General features: G+C 55.5%; 1 protein-coding gene across 1 annotated transcript in view; it reads right to left on the minus strand.

Annotated features, from left to right (window-relative positions):
* Positions 1-951: 951 nt before the first annotated feature.
* The window catches only part of PASK (PAS domain containing serine/threonine kinase), a 38,244-nt gene continuing 20,470 nt past the window's right edge, over positions 952-18,725 (minus strand). The window contains exons 10-19 of the mRNA XM_078071600.1: positions 14,697-16,366; positions 13,467-13,648; positions 12,932-13,099; positions 9,310-9,435; positions 9,060-9,194; positions 5,675-5,874; positions 3,680-3,826; positions 3,331-3,464; positions 2,073-2,219; positions 952-1,482 (exon numbers count right to left, since the gene is read on the minus strand). Of these exons, the coding sequence (XP_077927726.1) occupies positions 1,418-1,482; positions 2,073-2,219; positions 3,331-3,464; positions 3,680-3,826; positions 5,675-5,874; positions 9,060-9,194; positions 9,310-9,435; positions 12,932-13,099; positions 13,467-13,648; positions 14,697-16,366 (2,974 nt within the window). The 3' untranslated portion in view covers positions 952-1,417. The remainder of the gene's footprint in view (positions 1,483-2,072; positions 2,220-3,330; positions 3,465-3,679; positions 3,827-5,674; positions 5,875-9,059; positions 9,195-9,309; positions 9,436-12,931; positions 13,100-13,466; positions 13,649-14,696; positions 16,367-18,725) is intronic.

The following is an 18,725-nucleotide window of genomic DNA, read 5'->3' on the forward strand; positions in this document are numbered from 1 at the left end:
GAATTCTTAAAATACCAAGAAATTCATCTGAATTCTGAAGCGTAAAGGTCACTTCTTATTACACACTTTAAAAAGTGTACTCCTAAAAACCATGCCCCTGCCATCCCTCCCCCTCCCCATGTCAGTCAGTCTCTGCTGAGGGCAGGGACTCAGGCAGCACTTTCTAAAGGAAGGGGATGGCAATATCCCCTATCCTCAAGGTTAAGAATTAACTCAACTGCTATCCTGGCGTCGTGAGATATTAAAAGGCAGCTGAGTGCTCCCTAAATGAACAGTGGAAAACGAGCACAGAACTTTACCAAAGCTGGGCGACCCCTGAGCATCTTCCTGAGGACTCAGCAGGAGCCTACAACCTGCAGAAAGTGATGATGTGGTGGAAAGGTGGGGGGGTGTCTTGGGTTTTTTTTTCTTCTTGCCATCTTAGCAAGGAAAAGAATAAAAGGTTTCCCTCTTACTCCTAACCACCCCCTCCCCTCCAACACAGATAGAATAAAGGCTGCTTTGCGCATGCTCACTGAGCTCCTTGATTCTGTTTCAGAGGGGGTGGGTTGGAGCCTGGAGGGGTGGAGCCATCTAAGTGTGCGAGAGACCCCCAGGCACCTGAACCAGATGGGAAGTAGGCAGGCTGGACACCCATTGCAGACGTGGGGCTGGGGCTGGATGTCTGGGGAGTGCTGGGAGGGTGTCTGGGTGACAGCAGGGCCCAGACGGACGGTGGGCTAGAGCGGCGTGCAGGGGAGAAGGGACATGCCTGACAACAGCTGGCCCCTCCCCGGCCCCCTTAGACTGAACAAGCTGCGGGTCTGGGCCCACCCAGGGGAGGGACCCCCCCATGGATGGAGGCTGAGCCCCTCTCCAGCAGGGGCATGTCGGGGTACACAAACAAAAGTAAAGCAATGAAACACTCCCCACGCCGGCATCGTGGAAGAATTCAGTCAGTCCAAGTCCAGATCATGGCTCACTACAAAATTGCTTTAATTCGGATGTGTTCAAAAAATAAGTTAATGAAATAGTCTGGTCTCTGACTAACCAGTTCTACCAACTCCACCCATCAGATGAGCACATGTCAAGTCAGAGGAAACAAATACATGCATATATACAACATCAGGAAGATTAAAGCCCTTTCATAGCACAAAATTCAACCAAACGCTAGCATGCTTATTCAAGGTCATGTGAAAAATGAATTCCAAGTCTATTTATAACCCTAGAATCTTGTAGCACCACTGGCTTTTGTTCTAGCATTTCTCAAACTTGCATAGGAGTTTTTAGAAGGTGAATTGGGCCTAATGCTTGAGAATTTACTTTCTCTGACTGGATGGGGCCTGAAAACAACCTGCTCCCGAGAGAGCAGCAGGGAGCTGGAGTTGGCTCATCAGGGGCCTCCCCGGGGGCACAAGGCCCCGCAGAGCTCCAGAGCTCACGCCACTTCCCTGGTGCACCTGCTCTCAGCCTCCAGGCTCACACCGGACAGAGCTCCGCTTTCTGAGAAAGAAGAAGACATGGTATCAGGTGTTAACACAAGATCCTGAGACACTTGCTTCTCTCTGGTAGAATTCCTAGAACAAAAGACATCAGCGGGACCCTTGAGCTGCGGCAAGTCTATGCCCGGGGCCGCCAACACCAGCTAGGTCCGCCTGCTCTGAGCGGCAGTGACCAGATGCCCTGGGCTGCTGCCGCCCAGCTCGGCAGCCAGGAGCCTCATCGGAAGAGCCAGGGCCCCCGGGTCCCCTCAGAGCACCCCACTCGCCATCTGCAGCCTCACCCTCCCCTTCAGCTGGCTCAGGCCACCGCCAGCTGCTCTCAAACCCTCTGCCCCCTGCCCCTAGCCCCTCCTGTGGATGCCTCCTTGTCAGGGGCTCCCCTGGGTGCTCAGCCACCTTCCAAGGCTCCAGTGGTGTTCAGGGGCCTCTGGAACAGAATCAGGCCCCATTTGTTGCACAGGTGATAAGCCAGCTACAGGCCCTGACGTTGGTGTCGGACAGCATGGAGGAGGGAGCCCCCTCTTCCCCAGACCCAGGAAGGCAGCCTGGGGAACCTCCTTGCCTTCTTGGCACACAGGTCATGCCTCTCACCTGGCTTGTTCATGCAACACACCTCATCCCAGGTGTAGTTAGCAAGATTCACGGGCTGTGTCACCCAGGGGTCTGTCACCAGCTTCTCCAGGGTGGTGCGCTGCTCGGGGACAGGCTGCAGCAGCCCAGACATGAGGTTCATGAGATCTGGAGACATAAAGACCCACCCTATGCATGTGGCCAGAAGACCGATGGTGGGTCGGGGGTGGGCCCAAGTAGAACAGGTCTCAAACTGCGGGTCCTGGGTCTGCCCACCATGAGCACCTCTGACTGGCCCAGGAAACCTCCACTGACAAGAAGCTGGGGGTTTGGGCACACGGGCCCAGCTACTCCCAGAGACAAGCTGCGGGATATGCTCGTCCCCTCTGAAATGAAAGCGTGGGGTTCAGGACCCCACCTCGCTCACCTAACCTACATGCAGAGCTTCTGGAGCTCAGCCTGTTCTCGGGGCTCTGGCCATGCAGAGCCTCGAATGACACAGGGCTCGTGTGATGAAAGTGGGGGGAGGCGGCCGCAGGCGAGCCCTGCATCATCCCCCCCAGAAGGAAGCACGGGCTCTGAGAAGAGCCCCAGCCTTGGGTCTAGATTTGGGTCCCATTTCCTGTAACAATATGGGTGTCTCCTCAACCACGATGCTCTGAGCCTCACCATCCCAGAGGAGCGTCTTGAGAATGCAGTGAGAGAGCGCGTGGAACGGTTTTTGGGAGCACAGCATGCTGCAAGAAGCATGGCTCATGGGAACCCAGAACCTTAGCAAAGCTCTAAAAATCCTCTTCTAGGCTGCTACAGACCAAACTATCTCCACGTCTTCCCCCGCCCCTATGGTGAAGCCCTAACCCCCAGTGGCCCCTGGGAGGTGATCAGGGTCACCTGAGGTCATGAAGGTAGGGCTCCACGATGGGATTAGTGCCGTTGTAAGAAGAAGAGAGACCAGGGGCGCCTGGGTGGCTCAGTCGGTTAAGCATCTGCTTTCGGCTCAGGTCATGATCCCAGGGTCCTGGGATCGAGCCTCACGTCAGGCTCCCTGCTCCGCGGGAAGCCTGCTTCTCCCTCTCCCTCTGCTCTTCCCCCCACTTGTGCTCACGGGCTTTCTCTCTCTCTCTCAAATAAATAAATAAAATCTTTAAAAAAAAATTTACATGAGGGTTTAGTCACATTCAAGTTACACTTCTGTTCAGATCAGTGTTTGACGAATGGGAAGAAAGCAATGAGGCCGTCAGCACAGCTGTGCTCGAGGTGGGGGACCGGGCGCCCTCACCTTCTGACACCAGGTACGGGGGGTGGATCATGGCCTCCATGGTCTCCTCCAGCTCGCAGAAGGGGTTCTCCTCAAAGATCAGCGTGTACAGCGTGACCCCCAGCGACCACATCTCCAGCTCCGGCCCCCTGTACCTGCAAGGGGGAGGTGGCGGCAGCATTCGGGGCGTGCCGGGGCTCAGCCCACTCCACACGCAGCCCCCGACAGTGGCCCCCAGCATGTCCTGCAGCCCTCCTCGACTACGCCTTCCATCCCAGCACCTCTGCCCCAGCCAGCCATGCTCCAGCCACACGCTGGGGAGGGAAAAGAAAAGCAAAACTTCATGTCCAGGCAGCTGAGAGATGCCCACCACGAGATAAGAGGGTGTGCGGCACAAGAGGGCAGAGCACCTCCTGGTGGGGGGCTTCCTGGAGGAGGTGGGGAGAAGGCACAGCGGACAGAGTGGAGGCTCCAGTCCACACAGAAGCAGAAGGAGGGCCAAGGCGACAGCAGTGACCTAGACAGAGTGTGAAGGGGGAGGCAGAGGGGTCCAGGCTGGGCCAACCGGGCAACAGGCTGGAGGCCAGGGGACGACGGTGCCCCACTGCCATGCTTTGTCGTTGTAAGGATGGACCTCACCCAGCTTCCGTTCACCGGCACCCTGAGATGCCAGCGCTCTGTCAGGCATTTTACGTGCTCCAACCCTAAACCCCACAGCCGGCCTGAGAAACGGCACCCGCACGCACACAGGTGTGGAGCTGCGGCCAAGCTGCCCACTCAGCTCCGGGCCAGACAGCGGGGGCCACGGGGTCAGACAACATGGCTGGGAGACACTGGTGAGCGCGGAGAGGGTCCAGGACAGCAGGAGGCCGAAGACCAGGATGGGGGCGCTGGACGCTGGGAGGGTCAGGAGGACAGACGTCAGGAAAGTGCGGGATGAGAGACTGCACAAGCCGGGGCGAGAAAACCCCATTCAACACTCGGTATTTTCGTGTTGTTTCAGAAAGAGCGGTTTCAAGAACACTGGAGAGCAAAGCGAAAATCCACTGAAGTACAACAGTGACAGCACCATTTCTGTAAAGCGCCAAAGAGAAACATTTTGGGCCTGTGGGCCACATGACCCCGTCGCCACGACGACACCCCCATGGCCGCACCAAAGCAGCCAGAGGCCACAGAGGCTGACAAACACGGCTGCGTTCCGAGAAACTTCATTCATAAAACCCAGTGGTGGGCCAGGTTTGGTCAAGGGCCACAGTCTGCTGTCCCCCGGAGCAGAAGAGGGGAGAAACGATGAGGGAGGAAGCAGAGTTCCTGAGGAGGGGTCTAGAATCAGAGCCCGGAAAACCACAGGTGCAGTGACATGGGGCGGGGGGGGGGGGGGGGGGGGGGACGGACCAAGGAGCTCATAGGAGGGCACCTGCAGGCCAAAGAGGAGGGAGCAGGAGCGCTGCAGGGCAGGGGCTCCAGGAGAAGGTGGGATGCCCTGGGGAGGGCCGGAGGTCCCTGAGAAGCACCGAGGTGCGCCACTGCCCTGCACGCCCCCGTGGGAGCTTCCCAGCCTGGCCGCAGGAGGTGGGGCGGGGGGCAGACAAGCCACAGAGCACGTGTCAGGGTCCCGTGGACAGGTCACGCAGCCCCCTCCAACTCCAGTGGCCACCATGGGACGAGACAGCAGCCAACAAAGCACCGGGGGGCACCAGGGTGATCAAATTACATCTTCAAAGAAACTCCAAGGTCCTTCCTGGACTAACCCCCTTCAATATTTCATCCTGTCTGGTGGCTCTGGGTGTGCACAGAAGTGACAGGAGAAGGGTTTCCTGAGCACTGCCCAGGCCCCCCGGCAGCCCACAGGCTCCAGGGCAGGGACAGACCATCGCCCCGGCAGGAGCCGGAGGACCAGCCAGGCCCCGGACCAACGCAGGTCCTCGGCATTAGTGCCTTCAATGCTGGACGTCACATACGGCCAGCCCGCCCATCTGTTCCTCAATAGGCCATTATGTCTGTCATCACAATGACTAAACCCAACTGAAGAGAAACCCTCTCCATCCACTTGAAGAGTCTCAACTTTTGGGACTCCTATCTTGATCTTTCATCTCATTCTCAACCTCTAATTACGTAAAACGCCAAACACACAGAGAAGTTGAGAACGTAACACAACAAAGCACGGTGGCCACGGCCCCCCTTCCCTTAACCCACCGACCTTTGCCTGCCTGCCCGCTTAGGACCAAGACCTACGTCATTGTCATTACTCAGCGGCCTTGTCACGAAGAGGCACAAATGGAAACCGTTTTCCCGCCTAAACTCCAAGCGGTCCCGGGCGCAACGACAGACGTGCGGTCAGGCCCCGGTGCAGTGCCATACGTACGGGTTTCCCATGAGGACTTCGGGTGCGCAGTACTCGATCGTCCCACAGAACGTATGAAACAGCCTGCCCTTCTCCAAGTAGGCGGCGGAGCCGAAGTCGATCAGCTTGATGGTGAAGTCCTCCGCGATCACGATGTTCTCGTCCTTGATGTCCCGGTGAATGATGCTCTTCGAGCGCAGGTACCCCACCGCCGCCACCAGCTGCAATCAGGGGGCACAGGGACTTTTGAAGAAAGCAATTCCAGTAAAACACGCATCTAAAATAAGGACTAACTCGAAAACAAGACAAAACAACAAAGAAAAACACCTCTTGTCTAATTGCTAATGAACTAGTGGCAGGAAAGAACCCTGGACGTGCAGACCCAATCCAGCTCAGCGGGGGAGGCGCAGGTCCGGGCGGGGTGCTCGGCGTGGCTGGCCTGCTTCACCCACCGGCAGCAGCACCAGCCAGTACGGAATTCCTCTTTAAAATGTCATTATTCTCGGGCGCCTGGGTGGCTCAGTCGGTTAAGCGTCCGACTTCGGCTCAGGTCATGATCCCGGGGTCCTGGGATCGAGCCCCGCATCGGGCTCCCTGTCAGCGGGGAGCCTGCTTCTCCCTCTCCCACTCCCCCTGCTCATGCTCTCTGTCTCTCTCTCTTATTCTCTCAAATAAATAAATAAAATCTTTAAAAAAAAGTCCTAATTCTCATTATCAGCGATACAGACACTCAGCACATTGTTAAGTATACAACACACCATCGTTAGCTGTGAAACAGGACTTCGTCTGGTATAACTGATGCTCCGTGCCCTCTAACACCCCCCTCGTCCCCCAGCACAAATACGTGATTCTCAGGTTCTCTTCGTGTGCTACAGACAAGCGTCACTCACCCCACAACACACAACGTGACAATCTCGAAAGGAAGGGCAGACCGACCACAAGCAGAAGCTACAGAGACACGTGGTTTGGGCGTGAAATGGCAGGCGGCCCTAGAGAAAGACTGAGTGTCTTCGGTTCACATGGAAGGAAAGCCTTGCCCAGAGTTCACGCCGCGGTTAGGGGCAGGACTGAGAGCAGAGCCAAATCTCCAAACCCCCACCTCGGGGCTCTAGCGGCTTCTCAGAGGGCAGCCCCGGGCGTCGGCCACGCCGGCCCCAACGTGTGCAGGATTCTCATCCATGTGCACGTAAAGTAATTCCCCTGGAGATGGGCTTTGTTCCAGCAAATCAAGTGCACCAGTCTCCACTCTGGAAGGGAACAGTGACTATTGTGACCTGCTGTCAGGAGGAGCCTACACCACACATCCGATGACAGACATGAACCAAAGGAAGCTTTCAATTAAGTTTAAATAAGATAAGTAGGGGCGCCTGGATGGCTCAGTCGTTAAGCGTCTGCCTTCGGCTCAGGTCATGATCCCAGTGTCCTGGGATCAAGCCCCACATCGGGCTCCCTGCTCTGCAGGAAGCCTGCTTCTCCCTCTCCCACTCCCCCTGCTTGTGTTCCCTCTCTCACTCTGTCTCTCTCTGTCAAATAAATAAATAAAATCTTAAAAAAAATAAATAAATAAAAAATAAATAAATAAATAAATAAATAAGATAAGTAAAGTTTCTGACTGCATTCACAATTTAGACACCAATTATACCAATCAACTTAGTGTCTTCATGGACATAGCCATTTTGATTATAGACAATTTTCTATCTACAAATGAATACCCTTGAATCAGAGGCTATAGTTAATGGTGGGTTAACTGTGCCCAATTAACTTACAACTTGTAAATACGTATTTATATGCACATATATGCAAACATACACATATCTGCATTCTGATCTATACACATTTACATACACCCATGCATGCGCACAGATACACACGTGTGCACACCCACACACTCACACGTGTGTACACACAGATACATCCGTGTGTACATACACACACACGCACACATGTTCCCAGCTGGGAACAGAAGCCGTGTATTCATTGGAATGTGGAAAGTTTCATGGAGGTTTATTAATTCGTAGCAAGGGATTCACCACAAAGGTCTGAAGAGAACCTGAGCCCGGGCAGAGAAGCCACTCCTCCCGCAGGCCAGCGCCCTGGCTGCACGGGAGGGCTGGTCTGTTAGCGGCCTGAGGCACTCGGAGCTGAGCAGGCAGCAGTTTGCTGGTAAATGGCCCTGTATTATAGACTCTGGCGTAGGATGATGTTTTTCTATAAAATTGCAAGTCCCTATTTACATATGACAGCACTTACGTATATAAATTTACAGAGGGGCTATAGATACTTCTTGCAAAATTATGAAGTATGGGACACTATAATTACCAAATCAATGGCCCCAGAATTAACAACTGAGAAACGGCAGCTTTTAACAAGTGGCTCTTGTTATACAGTCTGCTTGCCATGAAGATTTCAGAAACAAATTTTTGCCATGCATTACAGTAGATGGGTCTATAATCTTGCAACACAGAAAGAGGGAGGGGACAGTCTTTGAGCAGAACCATGATGCCCAAAACTTACAGGGAGGTGCCTGAGAAACCTAATATCAGAAATCCAGTAGCTTCTGGGACTTTATAGCTCTGAGTAAGAAATCTCAACTTATGAAAACTGGCATTAGACATGGAGTCCTCATCAGGAAACAATCAGTGAGCAAATCTGGGAACAGTTCTATCCCCTTCCCAGGTATTTCTCCATTGTTTCCAGGGAGCTAGGAATAGTCTAGGATGAAACCATCACCTTCTCCTTAAAACTCAAAACAGGAACGACTTGGTCCCCTCCACCCCCTACCCAACCTCTCTAGAGTCTCCCAGGACGCCTATTTTGCTCATCACTCTCCCATTCCAGCAAAATAATAAATGGACAAGATCAACACGTAAACAGACAGTAAAGAGACCAAAATACATACTGTAAAATGAGATTGCTAGAATCTCAACCTTTACTTTACTCAGTTAACTGGACAGCTACCATCTACTGAGCCCTTCCTGTGTGCAGGACCGCGCCACACATAGTGAGCGCCTCAGAGGCTCTCTCTGACTTAACAGCCTTCCCTCGTCAGCCCTATACTGATCCCTGCCCACAGATGAGCAATGGTTCCCTGCAGAGAGATGGCTCAGATCAGATGCACAGGCCTCAAAGCCTAACCTGAGAGCTTTGTCGGCTAAGTTTTGCAACTGGTGTGGATACTGTATGAACATAAAAAAACTTGAATCATTAAACATACTTCCCCCATCAGTCCAGGATGGCATCTGGCCTCCCACGCATATCTTAATATATACCTTACTCCATAAAATCCAAACTCTGAAGGCTAGACCCTCGCTCACGGAGAGAAGTGTGTGTGAACCACGCAACCCTGCAGCCTCGGGACCCCATGCCCAAGCCCAGGATCTCCCCAGCATGGCTCTGTCCTGCTCACTTGTCGGAAGATGTAACTTGCCAGGGGCTCGTCAAGGCTGGGATGGCGGTCAATGAATGCAAAGAGGTCCAGGCCAGAACCATGCTTCTCCATCACAAGCTGAAAGAACCCTTGGTTTTCAAACACGTCCAACACCTGGAAAAAGACAAAGTCAGGTCTGGGCCTGCTGAGATGCCCTCAGCACAACATATTTAACAACTTCTCACGTGAGTGACGTCAGGGCACCACTAAATGAGAGACGGCACTCCACCTTGATGATATTGGCGTGGTCCACCCTGGACAGAATTGCAATCTCTAAAGTAACTTTTCCAAGTTTGGGATCCTCGATCCAACAATCTTCCAAAACCTTCTCCTTCTTAATAAACTTCACCACCACCTAAGAAGAAGACAGAGGGGAGAAGTAACCGCCAGCGTGCCTCCAGCATCCGTTCGAACGTGGCGCCCGCTGCTCGCTCAGCGCAGACGCAACCCCCACGTGTGCCTCCCCTGACTCCCAGGGATGGGAGAGAAGCAGCCCAGGAGCACCCCCGCCCCACACACAGCACGAGGGGCAGAGAGGCGCCGCAGCAGCTGCCCACAAGGCCGAGGAGACCGAAGGCATGGTGGAGGGGCCGCGAACCGGGCCCGAGCCCTTGGAGCACCCCCATGTCACAACCGAGGACTGGTGCCCTGACAGAGGAAATGAAAGAGGCAGCCCGAGAACTGGAAAACACAGATCAAGGCCGTCACCCACATCAGCTGGGAGCTAAGGGGAGCCCGGCAAGACCAACGGACACAGGCAAACACAGAGAAACACATCACTGCCCAGGACGACGGGGGGTGTCATAGGGCGGAGACGCCGTGCGTCGGGGACACGAGCACCGTGAGCCACTCAGCAGAGCACGTGCTGTCAGGGAGGGCCGGGCACGTGGCCGAGAGGCACACGGTGAGCAGGGACTGCAGGCCAGGCCCTCCCCACGCTTCAGCTTGAGACCCCACAAGATGACCCACAAGCCCCGCTGATGAGCTCATCGTCCGCGGGCGGGGGGAGGGCAGCCAACACACGGCGTGTACTGTGGATCAGGCGAGCAGGGAAGAGGGGCCCGCCCGAGGGGCAGCAGGGCAGCGGGAGGGGAGCGCGCACAGGTGGGCAGCACGGGGGTGCAGGCAGTCGGCCAGCACCGAGGCAGGAGGGGCAGGGAGGAGCACCTGCAGCGCCCAGTCAGGCTCACAGTGACCACGAGAAAAGGGTGATGGCTTAGCGCCAGCCATCAATGCTGACCAGTGGTCAACTCCTGAAGATCGTGCAAAGAGAGGGCCCTGTGAGTCCACAGGCCAGAGGAGACACGTGACAGAAGGCAAGAGGAGGAGGGCAGCAAGGCTGACGTCCCGAGGTGGGGAGACGCAGAGGCTGCGGCTGGAGGCGGAAGTGCGCACCGCCGGTCCCTCTGCCGGGTTCAAGGAGGCGAGAAGCCTGCCACGAGCTCCAACACACACCTACAGGCGGCTTCGGGGGAAAGTACAGAGCGAGAAAGGAGGAGAAGGATTAACAGAACAGAAGGTAAAGAAAGCTTTAAACATTCAGATCAAAGTCTTACCAAGTGTCAAGCAAGAATAAAGAACACACACACAGAAATATATCCTGGGGAAATTTCTGAAGTCCAAAGACTAAAAGAAATTCAGAAAGAAAAAACATCAGATTGCTTTTCAAAAGCATGCTGGAGGGCACAGAGCTGGGGCTCACGTGCTCGGAGAGAACCGCGTGGATTGCCACTAACACGGGGGAGAAACAAACCAGTCAGAATACGTGTGAGGACATGTGACGCCCACACGTCCATCAATAACCAATATTCCAGCAATTGAAAATTAGACACAAGAAAGGGAAGAAACCGGATGTGGAAATAATGCAGATTTCAGAAACTCACCAAAAACTACAGAACACGCTGAGAGAAACATAAAGATCTAAACACTTGGAAAGACACCCAGGTCGTGGGTCACGTGAAGATGGTGGCGCCACCAAGTGCCCTGCAGACTGAGACTCCAGAACCTCGCTCAGTCCCCCAACGGTGGCCTCTCCCTCGCGGGGCCGTATTCTGAAAGGCTGCTTTCCGGGATCATTTGTGGGCCTGGTAATACTGAAGCTGGCATCTCTGTGCTCTGAGACACAAAAAGACTCCTGTGTTTCTTTTCAAACCAAGAGAAGAGTTCCCAGGCTTCCTTCTTCTTCCTTTAGGTCTGGCGGTCTACAGAAACCCCGTAGTCTATCGGGTTCCTGACTCAACCAAGAATGAGACCCGCCTCACGGAGATTAGAGACAGCAACAGAACCTTGAGAATTAAACCCCCTATGAACACATGACAGCAGGAGAGTTAGAAGCCATGGCCTCCAGGAGGCGGCCAAGGTGGGCTCAGGGACGCGCCCGGGAAGCGCCCTGTTACTCGGTAACGGCCCAACACGCGGCAAATATAGCCAAATTAACTCACAGAAAGTACAAGAAGTCAAAACAAATATTTGACAAATAAAGCAGACAATTCTTTGACAAGTCTAGCAACAACTAGAGAGGGTGGACAAGAATTAGGGCAGCCAAGGGAACAGGATCAGCTGCAGACATATGGTCAAACGCGCTGATGGGCAAAAACGCTGCCACCTCTGCAGGCCTCTCGTAACTTTGACATAAAAAAAAAAAAAAAAGAAAGAAAGAAAACTGATGCATGAATATAAATGAAAAAAAATCCCAAGTAAAAATATTAGCAAACCGAATTCAGCAGTGCATTACAAGAATATTAAAACACAACCGAGGATTGGTTCTACGGATATGAGTTGATTGCTGTTAGGAAACCAGGGTATGATCATCTCAACAGATGCTGAAAAGACATCTGAAAGAACTCAACACTCATTTTTCAAGAATAATTTCAGTGAGCTGAAAATAAGAGGAAATATCCCCAGCAGAAGGTCTCCATCAAGAACAGAATGGGGAGGGGCACCTGGGTGGCTCAGTCAGTTGAGCATCTGCCTTCAGCTCAGATCACGATCCCGAGGTCCTGGGATCGAGTCCTGCATCAGGCTCCCTGCTCAGCGGGGAGCCTGCTTCTCCCTCTGCCACTCCCCCTGCTCGGGCAGGTGCGTGCACTCTCTCTCTCTCAAATAAATAAATAAAGTCTTCAGATGTGACCAGGCAGGAGAGCCGGCTGCATGCCTGCTCCTGAACACAGCCCTGCGGGTCCCAGAGGCCGGTGGGCTACAGACCATAGAGAAGGAGAGACAGAGCTGGCGTCCCCGCAGGAGAATGGCCACGCACCTAGAACATTGAAGGACCCACTGAAAACATGTTAGAGCCTGGAAGACCGGCACAGGTATGTGATGTGTTAACGCCACATGCAGCTGGTAAAGGCCAGCAGTAAGTGATCAGACCCACAGCGGTTGGAGGACCGCACACGTGCATGGCCCCCCAGAACTCAGCAGGCGGCTCGGGAACACGTGGGCAGTGTCAGGGTATTTGCGGTATTTGCTGGGACAAGCAGGAGCGTCACCACGTTGATTCCCTCAAATCACAAAACGCTCAATTACAAATGCAATCCCAACAGGACTTGGGAGGAGGGCAGCGAGGTCTCAACCTGAAAGTCAACCCCCAACATCAGCCTCTGGGTGAAAGGACACGGTGTGAAGCCCAGTGTGCGTCCGAAGTGGCGAGCAGGACGACCAGGCGTGAACGCGTGTGCTGCCAGGAGGGCCCTCCAGGGCCAGACCCCGACCCGGGCCGGCCCGTGTGCTTGGCACTACACAGAGGACTCCTCCGTCACGGCCATCGCAGAGTTTAGACCCAAAGGCACTGAGGCCGGGGCTGCATCTGAGCGGGGCCCCCACTACTGAACGCGGCCCGAGAGACACAGCACCTCCTTGTTGGCCTCCTTGTCCACCGCAGTCCAGACGAAGCCAAAGGCCCCACTGCCCAGGGGGCTCAGCGTGCTGTACTTGTGGGAGTACGCGCCCTCCCAGGCTGCCGGCGCCTCCAGCTCCACAGCCTTGGGGGGCTCCTCGCACCAGGGCTTGCTTCTGAGCATCTGTGGATGAAACGGGAGCCTGAGGGGCCACGCGTGACCAAAGAAAGAAAGGGAACAGCGAGCAGACTCGTGTCATCGGCCCCTGTCCCCATGCCCCACGGGGGCTGGCCTGAGAAGTGCTCTCCTCATCCACCCACACGGGCACACACGCCGAGACCCACCCTGTATGTGGGGCAAACTTAGGTTTAAAACCCCACGTATGGCTTCAGACTTACCCGCAATACCAGCAGACAGGGTGGAAAAAGCCCCAGATGGCTCCTCCTCCCATCCCAGAGGAAGCAGAGAGAAAGAGAGAGAGAAATGCCAGGCAGGACCCCTCCCCACACCGCGAGGCGGGTACAAGGCAGAAGCTGAGCGCAGGCCCCACCTCCCCCATGCTGGGTCCGGAAAGCTCGCACACGGAGTGGCTGGAGCTGGGCAGGCTGGCCAGGAGCAGACGGGTGCGCGTGGCCGAGTCCCGGCCACTGTGCAGCAGGTCCTTCACGAGCCAGCAGCAGAACAGGGTCGCGGAGCCTTGCAGTTCCACCCGCTTCACCTCAAACTGCACACCTGGGTGGGGGAAGCGGGGTCAGCAGGATGGCATCACAGCGAAGAAGGCACATTCCCCCAGAGCGCCCACGTGGGGCAGGGCAGGGGCACCCACACTCGGACGGGGGGAAAAGCCTGGAAACCCGCATTCAACCCCACCCCCAACCCCGCACCGAGTCTGCCTCCGGCCTTGACCACAGCCACCCACGTGGACATACGTACGAGGCACAGTTTCACGCAAGTGCATGTGCATTTTTACACAGCCTCCAAGGTATATGCCAAAACAGACGGGGTTATCTTTTGGGGGCATTTACAGGTGATTTTGTGTTCTTTTTGTTGGCATTTTCTAGTCTTTCTACAGATAACATAGTACTTGCATAACTTTTTCAAGTTTGGGGGAAAGCCTTAGTAATCAACACTCTGAAATCAGCAGTAAGGACACAACTGGCTAATGTGACACGGATCTGCTAAGTTAGGAAAATACAGGGACGCCCAGCGGCTCCGTCGGTGAAGCGTCTGCCTTCAGCTCAGGTCATGACCCCGGGGTCCTGGGATCCAGTTCCGCAGGGGGCTCCCTGCTCGGCGGGGAGTCAGCTTCTCCCCTGCCTGCCGCTCCCCCTGCTTGTGTTTGCTCTCTCCCTCTCTCCCCCTCTCTCTGGGTCAAATAGATTAAAAAAATATTAAAAAAAAAAGAAGTTAGGAAAACATAAAGTACAACAAAGATAATCAACTCCAAGGGCCAAGCGAAGGGGCCTGATCCTGAGCAAGCGCAGCCGACAGCGCAGCGGCCTGAAGCCCAGCACGGGAGGGGCCGCCCCAGGCAACCGCGGTGCACGCAGTGGCTTCCAAGGAGGGACTAGAGGCAGCTGGGACCTCAGGCTGCACCCTTCCCGGGCACAAGCACTTATAACCCTAATTTTCAAGAGATAAGCTATCACTACAGAACCCTAATGTTGCTACCAAAACTATTCAGCGGTTGCAGCCGCATCAGACCCCAGGACGAGGAAGGCCCGGCCCCCGGCCACGCCGTGCTCCCACGGGGCTCCAGGGCACAGCCCCCCACACGTACTCAGCTGGGCTCCATCCCGGTGGCAGCAGCTGCCGGTGTAGGTCCCCTCCTGGATCTCCTGCTGCACGCGGGTGCCCCCAGATGTCGCCGGGCTGTCCCCTCTCACAGGTGTGGAGGTGACCTGGAAACTCAGCCTGGGCTCCTCTGATGGGCGCACATCTGCAGGGCCAGCCCCCGGCGTGGGAAGGACACAGGCTGGGCTCTCTCTGCCACTCACTTCATAGTATTCTGAGGACACCAGACACGTCTTGGAGGGCTCTACTTGATCGGGCCCCAGACGGCTCTCGCGAAACTGCCGAGCCTCCCCAAGATCGAAGTAAGTGCCAGTCAGGAGCAACAGTTCTCGGTCATCCAGAACATCTGACCTCCGCCGGTGCAGACCACTCATGTCTACATCAGAGCCTGCCGGCGAAGGAGACGGCGTCCCCACAAGCTCAGACGCGGTGCAGGAACAGTTGGAGGAAGTTCGATCTGTCCATTCATTGTAAAAGAGTTCCTTGAGGTTCCAGGAAAATGAATTCCCATCAGCCTCCTGGGCCTGCACTGCATCCAGCACACCAGGGAGGTCTGTGGCCAGAGCATAGTAGGCCGAGGAGCTGCCCGCTCGGCTGCACAGGCCCCTGCTTCCCGGGTCACACAAGGACACAGGGGCAGAGAACTGGGGGCGCTCTGCTGGGGCCAGCTTGGTGTAAGAGACACCCAGTGGTTCCACGAGGCTCAACTCGGACAGCTGCTCCTTAATGAAGCACGTTGGTAGCTCCTCGCGGTCATTCTCCACGGCCACCCCCGGCTCATCCAGCGCAGGCATCGAGAAGTCATTCTCCACGGCCACCCCCGGCTCATCCAGCGCAGGCATCGAGAACGGGAGTCGCGCTGTCCTGGGGGGGCTTCCCGACTGCGTGCTCTGCTCACCCCCATATCCAGGGCAGGGTATCAGGAGCCCCTCCCCTGCCAGCTGGCCTGTGGCATGGGGCTCGGGCATGATGGTATCAGCCCGATGGTTCGAATTGCGGGCACTGCTCGAGCTCGTCCACTCCAAGTGTGCCTCAGGCAGGCTACACATTTCAGCGTGCCTACTCCTGTCCTCAGATCCTTCACGGGAAGCAGACATCCATGTGTCCACTGGGTGAGACCCGCTTCTTCCCACAAGGTCCTGTCTGAGGCTTTCTGGGGCTGCAGGTTCCTCTTTCTCCAAGAGAGTATTCGGCTGGTCCTCGGCTGATGACTGTTGGCTATGGGCTGGTGCGCTTCCTTCCGGGATGTCTCCCTGGTCCTTGGGTGACGACCATTCCTGGGCTGGCGGGCTTCCTTCCGGGATGTCTCCCTGGTCCTCGGGTGACGACCATTCCTGGGCTGGCGGGCTTCCTTCCGGGATGTCTCCCTGGTCCTCGGGTGACGACCATTCCTGGGCTGGCGGGCTTCCTTCCGGGATGTCTCCCTGGTCCTCGGGTGACGACCATTCCTGGGCTGGCGGGCTTCCTTCCGGGATGTGTCCCTGGTCCTCGGGTGACGACCATTCCTGGGCTGGCGGGCTTCCTTCCGGGATGTGTCCCTGGTCCTCGGGTGACGACCATTCCTGGGCTGGCGGGCTTCCTTCCGGGATGTCTCCCTGGTCCTCGGGTGATGACCATTCCTGGGCTGGCAGGTTTCCTTCTGGGATGCTGTCCACTCTGAGGATTATAACATGGATGATGTAGTTATTTAGGGGCCATAGAAGAATCAAAAGGAGAGATCACATGGATCCCCCTCTATTACAGACAAAGCACTTAACACCATAAACTATGACCAACTCACAAATAAATCGTCATTTAGCAATGATTTAGCACTGAGCACCCAGGACCATGTCCTCAGGGCTTTGGTCAGCATTTTCATTTCGCAGTGAGTGGGGCTCCCTGACAGCCATGCAGCCAGCCTCGGCCCACCCACAAGGTGCCTGGGAGGGGGGAGAAAGGAAAGAGATTGTGCGTTCTGTGCACCGCGCAATGGTGACGTGTGACTGGCTACAAACACCACCAGAGGTCACAGCTGACAGGGAACCGAGCCTGGCACAAGAAGGAGGGGCCGCAAGAGCAAGGCCTCATGGGGGGCAGGGGCTAACTGGTTCATAAGAGCCGGGACACAAGCCCACAAGCATGCTCAGCGTGGAGGCCACGGAGGGAGAGGCCACCTCAGAGCCGAAGGGCAATCACAGAGCCCAGGGCGCTAGGTGGAGACCCCTCCTCTGCAGCAGGCCCGGCCATGGTGGCCCCACATGACAGATGCCGCTGAGCTCCTGCTTGGGGTCAGCCCCAGGCCTAATGCCAGCACCAAGACCAACAGAATGTGGCCGGGCCCAGCCTCACTGGGGGCAGAGGTGCTGATGACCAGAGGTTTGTAAAGAGGCACAAGGGAGAAGGACCCCACACGCGGTCAGGTTCCACAGAGGAGGGAGCTGTGAGCCAGGCCCTGAGGGGCAGCAGCAGTTTTCTGGAGAAACTGAGGGGTGGGACAAGGGGCGTATAGAGGTCAGGCAAAAATCATCTATGTCTCTCGCTACATCTCTCTATCTCTATCCATTCACCCCACGCCACCCCAGCAAATGACCAGCCCTGTGCCAGCCCCTAGGAAACAGCACGTCCTCTGCAAGGTCAGAAGATGAATGAGAAAGAAAGGTCTCACTCCCCTTTCTAAGCAGTACAGCCAACCCCTCCGAGGTGGGCACCTGGGCTCAGGCCCCAGGGCGGTGAGGGTAACCCTTCCGAGGTGGGCATGCAGGGTTGGGCCCCAGGACAGTGCAGTAACCCCTCCAAGGTGGGCGTGTGGGGTCGGGCCCCAGGGCAGTGCGGTAACCCCTCCAAGGTGGGCGTGCGGGGTCGGGCCCCAGGGCAGTGCGGTAACCTCTCTGAGGTGGGCGTGCAGGGTCGGGCCCCAGGGCAGTGCGGTAACCCCTCCGAGGTGGGCGTGCGGGGTCGGGCCAAGGACAGCGCGGTAACCCTCCGAGGTGGGTGTGTGGGGTCAGGCCAAGGGCAACCCTGCCCCCGCATCCCATCCCCACACCTCTCCAGCAGCCAGGTATTGCAGTGTCACTAAATTCTGGCCACGGTAAAGAGAAGTGATAAGTAGGCTTCTGGGAGAGACTTTAAGTACAGGGAAGGTTCCCCTCCTCCCCTCTACTCGACTGTCCAAGCACAGGTGTCATGGGGACCTGAGACCCCCACCAGCTTATCTCAGGGGTGCTTCACTCAAGGTCACAACACCTGACCTACAGTCTAACAATCCACTTGGCTTCATTACCAACTGGCCACAAACAATGAGGCGGAGCTCCCAGGGCTCCTGGGAGAACTGGGGAATCAGGAACCAGCACGACCCCAGTCCCCAGACACAAGACACGCCCTACGTCATGATTCTGACCTGCCTCCCCACCTCCCCGTCTCACTAGGTTTACTGAGTCAGCTCATTTTCTGTTAAAGAATATGTCTTAGGGATGAGCCTTCAAGTCTTTTGCAATGTTTGTTGAGTGAGTGATGAGTGAGCGAGCAAGGGAATGAGTGAATGAATGAGAGAATGAATGAGTTAGTAGGTAAATGAGCAAGTGATGAGTGAGTGAGTGAATGACGGAGTGAGTGAGGGAGTGAGCACGTGAATGAATGAATGAGGGTGGGAGTGAGTAAAAGAATAGGTGAATGAATGAGTATATGAGTGAGTGAGTCAGCACGTGAGTGAACATGCGAGTGTGACTGAATGAGGAAGTGAATGAGCGTGTGCACGAGTGAAGGAATGAAGGAGCGAATGAAGGAGCGAATGAAGGAAGGAGTGAATGAGAGAAGGAGGGAGTGAATGAATAAGTAAATGAGGGAGTGAATGAGCACTGTGTGAGTGAATAAGTAAATGAATGAGTGAGTGAATGAAGGAGTAAATGAATGAGGGAGTGAATGAGTGAGTGAATGAGCATTGCATGAGTTAATGAGTGAGTGAGGGAGGGAGGGAAGGAGGGAGGGAATGAGGGAGTGAATGGAGTAAGTAAACGAATGAGGGAGTGAATAAGTGAAT

The sequence above is a fragment of the Halichoerus grypus genome, chromosome 4 (assembly GCF_964656455.1).
Source record: "Halichoerus grypus chromosome 4, mHalGry1.hap1.1, whole genome shotgun sequence".
Classification (NCBI taxonomy): Eukaryota; Metazoa; Chordata; class Mammalia; order Carnivora; family Phocidae; genus Halichoerus; species Halichoerus grypus.